Source organism: Caretta caretta, chromosome 18, assembly GCF_965140235.1.
Source record: "Caretta caretta isolate rCarCar2 chromosome 18, rCarCar1.hap1, whole genome shotgun sequence".
Classification (NCBI taxonomy): Eukaryota; Metazoa; Chordata; order Testudines; family Cheloniidae; genus Caretta; species Caretta caretta.
Window position 1 is genome coordinate 8,443,777 of NC_134223.1, and position 13,058 is coordinate 8,456,834.

General features: G+C 42.8%; 1 protein-coding gene across 4 annotated transcripts in view; it reads right to left on the reverse strand.

Moving 5' to 3' along the window:
- Positions 1–826: 826 nt before the first annotated feature.
- Positions 827–13,058, reverse strand: part of UBR4 (ubiquitin protein ligase E3 component n-recognin 4) — a 118,452-nt gene continuing 106,220 nt past the window's right edge. For all 4 annotated transcript variants that reach the window (XM_048824691.2, XM_048824688.2, XM_048824689.2 and 1 more), the window contains 4 exons: positions 11,441–11,665; positions 4,708–4,798; positions 3,470–3,632; positions 827–2,039 (listed from right to left, as the gene is read on the reverse strand). In XM_048824691.2, the coding sequence (XP_048680648.1) occupies positions 1,975–2,039; positions 3,470–3,632; positions 4,708–4,798; positions 11,441–11,665 (544 nt within the window). In that variant the 3' untranslated portion in view covers positions 827–1,974. The remainder of the gene's footprint in view (positions 2,040–3,469; positions 3,633–4,707; positions 4,799–11,440; positions 11,666–13,058) is intronic.

Consider the following 13,058-nt stretch of genomic DNA (forward strand, 5'->3'; position numbering starts at 1 on the left):
GAGTCTTGCTTTCTACAAGTTACTCTCAAAAACACCTTCTCATGAATTTCTTAATTATACGGGCGTGAAAGGTCCTTTCCTTATGCAAGAAATCCGACTAGCAGCATCTGACTCCTGACAGCAATACATGGGAGTGCATCTGAAGCTGTACTGAACCATACTGGTGTTGGAGTTGTACTCCTATCTCTGAGTGTTTAAGCATTTTGTATTTGTTTTTTGGGCCACTGGTGTCACATGGTGATTTGAAAGTAAAAACAGACTTGGGACTGTCAAGTCTGTCCTTGCAAATAAGTGCTCTGCAAAGAAGAGGAGATTCTCATCTCTGGTCTAGTGCTTAACCCGCGAGAATCTCCCCAACTGCACAGAACTATTACACTGCACTTGCCTTGTTAACAGGGAGCTATGCTGAGATAGACTTGCTTAGAATACTTCATTCTCCACCCAGGCTATCAGCGCCTTACAGAGCAAGGAAGATCTATAGATAGAGCTTAATTTATCCCTCTGAAACTTCCCTTGCATTTCTCTTAAGATATGTTGCCTCAATCTATTCTTAATAAACACCCCCACTGTTCTGTTGGCTATTCTGTACTCCAACCCCGCGCCCCCCCCGAATCTAATCAGACAATTGGAACTGGCCTGAGTGCCCATAGACACCTCCCATGGAGTGTTCCACCACCTGTCTTCTTATCAATACATGCCCAAGGCTAATAATGGCATCAGATGGTCTGCTTAGTTATTCAGTCTCTGAACTACTGTTTACTGGTCACCCAATGCTAAGTTATGGGACCGAGTTTGATTCGCTGAAATTCACGTTCATACAGAGACAGAAGGATGGGGAAAGCTTTATTGGATTCCAGGTTAACCAGACTGAAGCTGGGGACACGACAGCAGAGATGATGGCAAAGGTAAGTTACCGACATGCATAACTTGCTGAGAAGAGCCAAGGCTGTGTTCAAAGTGACTGATGCCTGGATTCAAACTAGGGTACACCCCACAGAATGCAAGCCTGATACCACTAAAAGGATTGGCAGCCATCTTGACATGCCTCCTTTGTCTATTCCCCACACGGTTCTCAAAGGAATCAAAACTTTATCAGACACTAAGGAACAAGTTTTAATTGCAAAACTGTCCAAATTCCTTAACTCTATCCCCTGTATAGGTGAGATCTCCCTGTATGGTAAATTACCCAACCCACTAGTGTGCACTCTTGTTTTGAAAACAGCCCTAGAGTGAATGGAATCTAGAAAGACCTCGGTACACAAAACATGCATCAATCATTTATAATATTAAATCCCAGTAGGCTCAATGAAAGGAGAAACACACAAGGCATTAAGAGAAATCACTGCCCTGATGAAAGCGATCCTCTCTTCAGAATAACTATGAAGGAATCAAGCATAACATGCTGTCCTTGCATTCCATAGACCCCTAACACAACAAAAAGAGAAAATCTGATTTATACTGTATGAAAAATGGGTCAGTAAATGTAGCATTACAAACGGAGTCCTTGACCCCTGCAACTCAGTGGGTTTTTACATGCTCTTCGTCCACACTATGGGCTGAAAAGAGCAACAGCCCTGAACCCAAGTGAATTGCAGTAACAAAGGAGCTCTGAGATACAAGACAAAAGGGAACCTGGTGCTGTCACTGGCTGGTTAAATTACTAGTCAAACCCACCTTGACCTTTTGTGTTTAATTTATTTAATTTCAAAGAGGTGCACACTAAAAAGTGTTAAGATTCACTGACTGGGATTCCTCAGTCTTTACAAGTTCCTTCGATTGCCTGGAATACACAAGGCTTTATATATAGAAGCACTGAAATACCAGATAAAACAAGAAGCCTAAATCCCAAATCACTCCAAGAAAAAAAAAAAGTGTAGAAAATAAAAAAATGCAGCACTACTTGGGGGAGGGAAAGACTGCACAAAGAGATGGAAGGCAAGCTACTGTAGATCTTTGCAAGTTGCTTCTCTATGCTCAGGGAATGGAGTTCAAAAGATCCTTGAGGAAGCTGTCAGGGTCGTTGATTTCTGATAATAGTCCTGAAAAAACAGCACAAATAAGTTAGTCAGGAGCTGCCTGCCCTTCTGAATCACCAGGCATCTTTTACCATCAGGGCACCTAGAGGTGGATTCAGAAAACAGGCAAGCTACAACCACTACTGGCCTCATCACAGACCAGCCACTCAGAATACTGTTTTAAAGCAAATATATGCTTGCTGAGATTTGAGAACAGCAGACCCATGTCAATCAACTTGGCTAACAGACTCACAAGGCCTGAAGAGAGCAGTCAGTGCCAACCCCAATGTAGACAAGTAAAGCTGCTATTTGCACCAGTGCAGTATACCAGGGCAAATTGCAGCGTACAGCTGTTTATCCTGCCTATACAACGGGTTTGCACTAGGTGCAGCTACACCAGTGACTGGCAGTGATGTCTAAACTGGGGATTCCAGTCAAGGCCTCATTTTAGGTGTAACAAGTTCAGTCTGGTGCTTAACTTCACAACCTACCTACAGAAGTGACGTAGAAATGCCAGAAAATATTGGCACTACACATACATGTAGAAGCTGATGCAGAAGAGTGGGGAGCATCTGTAGCACAGATGCTGCAGTCCAAAAGTTATTTGAGGGTAGTGGCATCTTCTGCTAAGAGGCTGGATGATGAGCAATGACGACGGCTAACTAGTAAGGACAGGAGTTAGGCAGGATAAAATGATGAAGAGCAGCTCCTCAGTGGGTGAGTTTCTCTGGTTTCCTGGAGATATAGATCCTGTGGAAGCTGGTACCCTATCAAATACTGACACATTTAGTACCCATGATGAACTTACAAAAACTAGAGAGGATCCTAAACCAAGTCAAACAGCAGCAAGATGCCCCTGTTAATACAGAAGGGTAAGACCTAAAATAAAATAGGTGTCCAAAGCCCCTGCTCCTGCCTTGTGGAAGACCACTCTGTGTTAAACAATTCCACTCCTACAGCTTATGTTTTACATTTCATTTGGTCCTTATTACTGGGGATGTTTAAATGAATACAGGAACATTGTTACTTAGAAGTTCATCTGTTCCTGTTAATTCCTTTGCAATCCTCTTTTGAAATTGGAATCATCTGCTGTAGTAATTGTGTCATATTACAAATTCAGCTGTGGAAGCAGAAGCATATATATCCTACAACATTCTTCACTGATGGATCTCAAAGTCCTTTACAAAGATAATTCTCATTTATCTCCATTTTTAGGAAACAAGTGTATTTCACCCCACGCATCCCTACAGAGGTGAATGCAGATTGCAGAGAGAAACAGAAGACTCTCCAAAAAGAATGCTTTTTAAAGTGACCTAGGAGGCACCAGGTGGTTTAAGATCCCATCATTCCCCCCACCTCCCTCCACATATTTCTAAAAGCAAGTTACATAAATTACATATTTCCAGTCCTGAATTACACAAAAACAGCCTTTAAAAGGTAAAGTTAATACTGACCAGCCACATCCAAAAATTCAGAAAAGGTTTCAACTGGCATGAACTCCTCCTGGAAAGTTTTCAGGGCCTTGTCTGCAGCTTCATGTATTGGCATATCATTGTGTCGGATAAATTCAGCCAGTGAGTAGGACCAGCCTCCCTCTGTGTTACTGGTAGGCACCTTCTACAAGGAGGAGAAAAGGGACAAGTCAGTTTGTTTTAAGCCTATAGAATAATAAACCCTTTAGAAAATGGATAGACAAGGTGGGTGTGGGAACATCTTTTACTAGACCAACTTCTGATGGTGAAAGAGACCAGCTTTCGAGCTACACAGAGCTCTTCTCAGATCTGGAAAGGTATCAAAATGTCACAGCTAAATCCATGGTCAGACAGAGCTGTGACCCACAGAGTACCTTTCCCAGATCTGAAGAACAGCTCCATGTAGCTCGAAAGCTGGTCTCTTTCACCATCAGAAGTTGTTCCAATAAAAGATGATCCCTCACCCACCTTGTCTCTCTAGTATCCAGGGACCAACATGGCTACAACAACACTGCCTACAACCTTTAGAAAATGCAGACTTCAATAACCTGATGCCCCATTATGAAGCCTTGCCTTTGGGCTGAGATTTCCTGTCTCCTGTAAACATGCCACACAGGAAGGTGCCTAGTACTCAGATTTTCAGTTCTTTTTGTACAGAGTTTTAAAAAGCACCCGAGAGTTTTCCTTCTCCAACTCACCCTAATTAAATGTCTGCTTGCTTTGGGGAGGGAGCTATAGATTAACTGGGCTTTGCTTTTACACTTTCCAAAAGAAGAGTGTGTCTTATCAATCCCTCTCTATCCCTTCTGAGCAGGGTCCGACACCCCAAGCAGGGTCCAAGACCAGGACTTCCTTCCCACCCCAGCAACAAAGGCTATTCCAACCATTTGCTCCAGTGCAGAATCTTGGAAACAATGCCTGAACAGAGGACAGAAAAACAGGAAGAGAAACAGGGGCAGGGGGAGGCGGGAGAGAGAGAAGGCCTGTAAATCATAAGACCTTACTACTTCAGATGGACAACAGCTGAGGAGAGGGGTAATCACAAGTGGACATACATCGTACCACCCCTCCTGTTCTCATGAGCAAGCAGAGTTTGAAATTTAGAGGGGATTTAAAGCCCTGCCTACCCTTCAAAGGAACAGAGCAGACTGATTTTAACAGCATCCATAAAAACAAAAACCCCAAACAAACCAACAACCTTGATTCCAGACAGATCTTACCTTGAACATGTTGTAAATGAGATCTACTAGGGCCCAGAAGAGAAGGCCAGAGCGATATGCTGAATACTCCTTCACTGCTTTATCTGTCAGTCTTGGGAGAAAATGAAATCAAGCTCTGAGTTAATCACTTTACTCTGCTTTGTAACTCATTTGATGAATAGCATGAATGCTGTAACAGCCAAAAGCCTATCAATAATACACACGGGAAATGGTTTTGTGAATAAGCACTGTTCTGTGCTTTAGCATGTGGAGCAAACGTATGCATTACCATCCTGGTCTAGGTTTAGACCTTTGTGCCTTGTGATTCTCAGCACTTGTAAATTGCTTTACAAACTGTAACTAAACTCTGAGGCGGGGACGCCAACACCACTTCTATTTACAGAAGGGAGAAACGCTCACCCAAAGCCACAGAGCAAGTCAGTGGCAGAGCTGGAAAAAGAATTTATCTCCAGTCCAATGCTCAGACTCCTCAACCATGCGGCCCCTCTTATTCAATGGTTCTGATACAATGAATAATTATGGTACTTGTGCTTGAACCATCTCATCCTTTACTGTCATAGATAAAGAGCCTGACACTCAGCTGTAGTTTTGACTGGAATATCTGCCACCTTTTAAAAAACTCGAACAAGTCTTTTGAAGAGCAGTGTAATAACACCAGAGGGGCTTGACCCTGGTCAGTTTGAAGCCAGTTAAAATGACACTTAACTTGAAACCTGTAGGTTAACTGTTTTCAATGTACTATTATATTTACGGTGTTACAGCTGCACCTGAGTCCCTCACCGAGTTTTGACATTCTCCTGTCACTTGTGAAAGATTCAGACATGTTAAGAACACATGGAGTGACTAACCATACAGAGGGAAAGGGCCTGTATACAAAGTGCTGCCAAATGACCATAGAAAAAAATGTCCAGTTACGCAGTCTGGCAGGTATTCCTTTTAGAAAGTCATTCAGACAAGTGTGAGTTGAGCTGAGTCCTTCAAAGACACTGAACATTTAGAATAACACTTCGACTGATGGATGGCCATCTGGAAGCCTGTGAAGGTGGCCAAATCCAGGGTTCAAAATGAATCCACACGGTGTCTGTTTAGCTGTCTCAGGGCATGGCTACACTTGCAGATGGAGAGCGCTTTGAGTTAAACCAGCCTTCGGAGAGCACAGTAGGGAAAGTGCTGCAATCTGTCCACCCTGACAGCTGCAAGTGCACTGGTGTGGCCACATTTGCGGCACCTGCAGCGGCATTGGGAGCGGTGCATTTTGGGCAGCTATCCCAGCATGCAAGTGACTGCAACGTACTTTTCAAATGAGGTGGGGTGGGGGTGGAGTGTGACAGGGAGTGTGTTGTGTGTATGTGGGGGGAGAGAGAGTGGGTTGTGGGGGGGCTGAGAGCATGTCAGCATGCTGTCTTGTAAGTTCAGACAGCAGCAGACCCCCTCCCACCTCTCCGCCCCTCTCTCTCTCACACACACACACCATCCCACACTAATGGCTTGCTTTGTCTTGGAGCAGATAAGCAGCCGGCTATTAGAAACGGAGCTTTCCAAGGGCACATCCATATTCCTGCAGTGATTCAAAAACAATGACAAGAGTGGCCACTTGACTTAAAAAGAAAAGGAGTATTTGTGGCTCCTTAGAGACTAGTACTTCTTTTCTTTTTGCGGATACAGACTAACACGTCTGCTACTCTGACACTTGACTTAGGGGGATTATGGGATGTTTCCAGAGGCTGATCAGAGCGCAGTAATGCAACACCTCGTTCACACTGGTGCTGTGGCACTCCAGCAGGGGCGCAGCAAACATTATTCCACTTGTCGAGGTGGAGACCAGCGGCATTGTCGCCACGGAGTCAGAGCGCTCTATGTGCTTTGCCAGTGTGGATGGGTAGTGAGCTACGGCGCCCAGGGCTCCTTTTTTGTGCTGTAACTCGCAAGTGTAGCCAAGCCCGCAGAAAGAGACATGTTCCATGCAAGGGTGTACTCAGTAGTAAAGTGTTGCTGAAAAACTTCAGTGAGGTATTTCCATTTCTGTCAGATTATGTCACACTCCCTGGCCCCCCCAAAGGAGAAAAACCCACCAGCAAATGTGGGAATTTCCATCTCTGGTCAGACTCTGACTCTTTAGTATTGTCCCAAGAGTCTTCCTAAGCTTGCTTTCAACACACCAGTATCTGGAGAAGTGCTATATACTGTTAAGAGGCGGGGAAAGACAGGGATCGCTTAGCTACGAGTTTTTAAGAGGAAAAATAAGCTAATCAGCAATAGCCCCTGGCAAGGTGGGATGTATTGCCAACACTCCTAATGGATTTGGACTTTTCTTACATAATTTGTGTAGGTATATCTGCCTTATTACATCACACACTGCTTCCCGTTTGTCACTTTAAAGTTTAGAGACATCTCCCTCCCCATATTGTACAGATTTACAACCAGTTCATCTGCCATGGCTGTGGATCAGCAAGAGACAAAAGGGCACCCTCAGATTACGGACACAGCTAAAATCCACCGAAGGTATAGGTCTTGTTTCATACACAGATTGTTTCATAAACCATGTGTGTGTGTGTCAAAGAGACCCTCCCTCTCCATGTTATAACATGTGCTTTGTAGGTGGGAGCCTGCTTGTGCGGCTAGGCTCAATTATTTAAAGAAAAACCAATTAGTAAAGGTGACTAAATTTCCACGGGAAGAAGAGCAACTTAGAGTGAGGCTAATTCTGGATTCCCAAATAGTGTTGAGTCAGAATTTCTTTTTATTTGAATGGCTTTGATATAATTGGACTCTGTTCCTTTAATTGAAAACTAAAAGGCCCTTGTGGGTTAAGTCTATGTAGCTGCCATCTGGAATGGCTACTCAATACAATAGCTGCTATATTTGCATTAACGTAAGCTGGTTCAGGCTCATCAGCTACGCATGGATTTCCAGCTGCAAGTTAGACATTAGCAGTTTGGAAGCTTCACTTCTCTCATGAATATTTTCCAAAGGTCAGAGTCAGGAGCATGGAAAAAAATCCAAAAGATCCCACTCCCCTCAAATTTCACACAGATCCACACGGTGAATCATATGTTTATAGGATTTTTCTTGCTAAAACTCTTGGTTCAGTAATAACCTAACACACTAGGCCCACTACACGAATCTTTTCCTGGCACTGGACTAAAGGCTAAAATTTTCAGAAGTGCCTCATTGTCTGTACTGAATTCTTTTCACTTTATCTGCAACCTTTGTGCCTCAATCAGGGGTGTCTATAGGAGATGCACGTGCTCACCACCTCTGTGGATCAGGTCCTTTGATACCATTGACAATTAAATTGTGACCCTTGTAGCTCCTGGATGGGAATGAGTTAGAGTGGTTCCTGTTTTTTCTCTAGCTGGACACGGATGGTATTGTTGAGCAATGGCTTAAGGGACTTGCGAATGCTCTCATGTGGGATATGGTGGGTTTCTGGTTTTGCCCTCACTATATGTGAGGGGGAGAGACACAATGGGATGCATTCCATCAGCCCCATAGAGCGAACCCAGTTGGCTTTCCCTGTATGTGACTGAAACGCAAACAGAAAACAGTGATGCTGAGCGGCTGGAGGAAACCACCAGCCAGAGGTGGCAGCACAGGTGATATTTGCTCTTATTTGAGTTGGTGGTGCATGTACCTTTGTTACTAAGGGTTGCAATCGAGGGACCCTACTAGATCCTCAGTTGCTTCTAGATGCACAAACAGCAGCAGTAGCAAAGTTCTTTTCTCCCCATCTTCACTTGGAAAGGAGACTGCATCCTTGCCAGTTACACAAGCCTTTGTCCCCTCCAGATTAGATTGTTCAATTGTGCTCCGTATGGTGTTACTCTTAAAAAAGTACCCAGGAACTTCAGCGAGTGCAGAATGCAGCAATCTGCTTATTATGCTTTGTCCTACACATGGAGCAAATACACCATGCTCCAGAAACTGCAACTGGCTTCCAGTTAGGTTTAGCGTAACGTTTAAGGTGCTGGTTTTAACTTAAAAATCACATTAGAGCATTAAAGGCCACCAGATCTCCATGTTCCACCCCAACAGCTAAGGTCAGCTAGGACCCACAAGCAAAAAGACCCTACGTTTGTCTATCTGAGGGGCTGAGTGTAATCAGTTGAATACTCTGAAATTCTCTCTCAGCCTAAGGGAAAGAGAAAGCTCTTGAATAAGCCTTGCCACATGCCCTGAAACCTATCCTGTCATTGAGGCTTTTCCTGAGGCTTTGGGGCAGGGTAGATGGATGTAGAATTCTTGCTATTCCCATTTCAAGATGCTTGTATTGTACACATTCTCAGAAACATTGAAGTAAATACTTGTTTTTTTTCCTTTTCCAGTATAACTTTCTCTGGGGGTTTTCAGCAGCATTAAACCAATGAAACACCCATGTCAACTCACTGAAGGGCTTTGCTTTTTCTAGAATATTTTGTAGACTGTGTGAAAGCCTACAGCCATGCTCCCAGCGATAAAGTTACCACCGCTCATTCGGGGTGGTTTTTATTTTATTTTTTTAAATCGCCAGGAGAGCTCTCACCCGGTGATAAAGCATGCCTACACTGCTCAAATCACAGCGCTGCCATGGCCGCGCTGTAACGTGGGCCATGGAGACATATCCTTAACCTACTTTTCCAAGAACTCCAGAGCAGAAGTGGTGGAAATAGATAGTGGACATGAATGAGTGACAGGTTTAGCAAGAACAACAGAAACAAAGAAATCAATACTGTGGACTAATTTTTACCAGGCATGTGATTATGTGACAGACTATTGGAAGAATGACTGATAAGTCATCTTAATGGACATTTCCCAAAATAGAATATTTTATCCTTAATTATGAATTATTATTTAGAATGACACCTTTGGCAATTGCAATTGGAATTCCTTCGGTCCCCCTTCTTGGAAACAGTTTCCCCCGCCCCTCCACCAAGCAGGGGCAGTCATTTGTTGTTATAGTTCACATGTTTGATTGCTAATATTTGAGGGGGTGGGGGGCAGGGTTTAAAGGAAGCATAATTTGCTTTTGTGATGTGGTTTCAGAAGAGCAGTTAGATCAGTTTTTGAGCCTTCTAAACTTGTCAGGTATCAGAGGGGTAGCCGTGTTAGTCTGGATCTGTAAAAGCGGCAAAGAGTCCTGTGACACCTTATAGACTAACAGACATAACAGATGCATCCGACGAAGTGGGTATTCACCCACTAAAGCTTATGCTCCAAGACATGCATACATCCAATACGTGCATGCATGCATCCGACGAAGTGGGTATTCACCCACAAAAGCTTATGCTCCAATATGTCTGTTAGTCCATAAGGTGCCACAGAACTCTCTGCCGCTAAACTTGTCAGGATCACTTGAATGCTTCACTGACCTGATCTTTCATGTTCTGTTTACAGTTATCTATAGGTTTGGACCTTGTCAGTTAAGTGAGCTACAGATGACAGTTTCTTAAATTGCAGTTCAACAAGTTAAACTGAACTGCTTCCTTTAGGAGAGAAGGAAATAAAAGAGGAGTTCTTGGAGTTTAAGCCTTCTTTTAATTCCTTCACACATCCGCCTTAGATTTTCTCTGCTAAAACAGCAGCATTCAACACCACTCACTAATTAGCCAGCACCACTGCATAAAGCAACAATGCTGTCTTATTGATTGTAATTTCCCAGTTCTCACCTACTTGATTCTCCTCTCATTGAGATGACCCTAGAAAGAAATACATTCTTTGGGACTGAATATGCAAAGCGGGTTATACTACTAAAAGCAATCTCCCTGGGAAAAAATCTGTGTGTACTAATCTAATCTACTGGTACCAGGACCAATTCTGACCATAGGGAAGACAGCAGAAGAAACTCCATGTGCATAAATGCATCATAACGAGTGCATATAATTATATATGTGCCTGCATCCATCCACATTGATTTAAATACTAATATATATAGAAAAGGTTAATCTTGACTATTCAAAAAAATAAACACTCTTGTTTAGCACCAGACTAGGGCTGTCAAACGATTAAAAAAATTAACAGCAATTAATCGTAGTAAAAAAAGACAAACAAAAGTCAAAGCATGAAAGGGCATACCAATGTTGAGCACATTTGGCCCGTAAATACCTTGCAACAACAGCGACAGTGCCTGTTCTCACTTTCAGGGGACAATATAAATAAGTAGTGGGCAGCAGCATCTCCCATAAATGTCAACTAACTTGTTCATCTTCACAATTGGCTGAACAAAAAGTAGGCCTGAGTGGACCTGTAGGTTCTAAAGTTTTACATTGTTTGGTTTTTGAGTGCAGTTATGTAACAAAAACCCCACACTATGGTTAAATTGCACTTTCACAATAAAGAGATTGCACAACAGTACTTGTGTGAGGTGAATTGAAAAATACCATTTCTTTTGTTTATCTTTTTTACAATGCAAATATTTGTAATAAAAAATATCAAGTGAGCACTGTTCACTTTGTATTCTGTGTTATAACTGAAATCAATATACTTGAAAATATAGAAAACATCCAAAAATATTTATACATTTAAACTGGCATTCTATTACTGTTTAACAATGTGGTTAAAACTGCGATAAATTGTGATTTTTTAAATCAAGTTAATTTGCTTTGAGTTAATCTCTTGAGTTAACGGTGATTAATTGACAGCCCTATATCAGACATGTTGCTATGCAGCTCAAATGACTAGGAAGGAAACACCAGTAAGTTCACTGGGCAGCTTCTGAGTGAATGGAAGGGTGGCAAAAGCTGCGACGATTACTGACCTGCTGGCTCCCCCTGGTGACACCACACGTGCATGTGAAATAACCAGCAGCCTCCTGAGGATCTCAACCCGCATGGCTTTCCACTTCTCTGGGGGCAAGATGTGTAGTGCCAGAACTGTGTAGTAATGGGGCCCATCCACCTCAAAGGCACTCTCCACCCATTTCTCCTTGGGATGCTCCATAAAACTCTGAAGGTTCTTTTCCTCTCTGGAAGTTGCTCGGGTTCTGGAATACAAGGGAAGAGTGAACAACTTGCCCGGGCATGAGAAGCACTACACAACCAACCAACGTTTTATTTCCTAACTGGAGTCCGTTTCCCCCCAAATGTCTCCTTTGTCTCAGATTTCCCAAACACACACGTAGTGGTTGCAGACTAGCTTTTCCCTCCAGCAGTACAAAGCAGCAGAAAGGATCCCAAGGCAACCCACCTCTCTCTCTGCTAGAGGGCAATGTTTATTAAAAAGTCCCTTCCCTTTTGGGAACATGGGGGAAGAATCAGATGCCAGCCACTTCAGCCAGAAGAGCTAAAATAACCAATCCCACAGGCAGCACAAAGCACTTAACTATAGATTTTTCCATGGCTAGATCTTTGTAACAACTTGTGCTATTTAGCCCTCCCTATAGCAATCAAGGGTAAGATATAGGCCACCATCAGAAACAAAGATACACTTTATTTATGAAAACTCCTTTCTTTTCCACTCTTATGAGGGAATCAAAAACATAACTATATCACAGCCTACAGCTGTATAGACAACCCAAGACTAAGAGATTCATGGGCCCTGTACCCAGTGATCATAAACTGCCACAACCCAGTGCACTGATCAATGAGAAGGAGGCTGCCTGCTAGATATTACCCAGCATTTTGAAATTAATAACAAACCCCTATAATCAAATGAGTGATAAATCAGTATCCCCAGCAGATATGAATTATCTGTAGGTTGCCAATGGTATGTGCATTTCTCATTGGCTGCACTCTACAGCTGATCTTAGCTGGTCAGCAACTCTAGGAACTGCAGTACTGTTAAACACTGCTTTTAAAAGAACCATTTCAGCAGGCTGTATAACTCACACAGCAGGGCTCTCAAATGGTGCCGAGCGGGGCTATAAGATTACATAATTAGCTTAATTTGTCTTCTCACAAGGGAATTGGAGAAAAATACAGTGGCATCTGGAGAAAAAGATATTAAAAGCAATACACAAATTGTGTCACTGCCCAAGTGTTGACTGCTCCAGGGATACACAGGCTGCAGTTTCATTGCATTTGATTTGGAGTGACTCTGGAATAAAGGGCTTAGATTCTAACACCTGTTTTCTAAGATACCTCATCCAATTAATATTATCTCCTTTGCTCTTTGCTACTGAAATAAGAGGACTATGGACCTTACTTTTGTGCACCATACTTTGTAAAGTAATATTACCTCCAGCCCATTTGTTTAGAGACACTTTAGATGCTGGCTGGCTGGCTGCATGTGTGTGCAGTTAGACATATTGACAGCTCCAATGGGGCTTGGAATTTAGATTTTGTAAAAATAAGCTTTTACATAAACTAAAAATCAATAGAAAGGTTTCTATTTTGTTTTTAAATTCCAATGGAGCAGACCCTGTCGACATATAAACA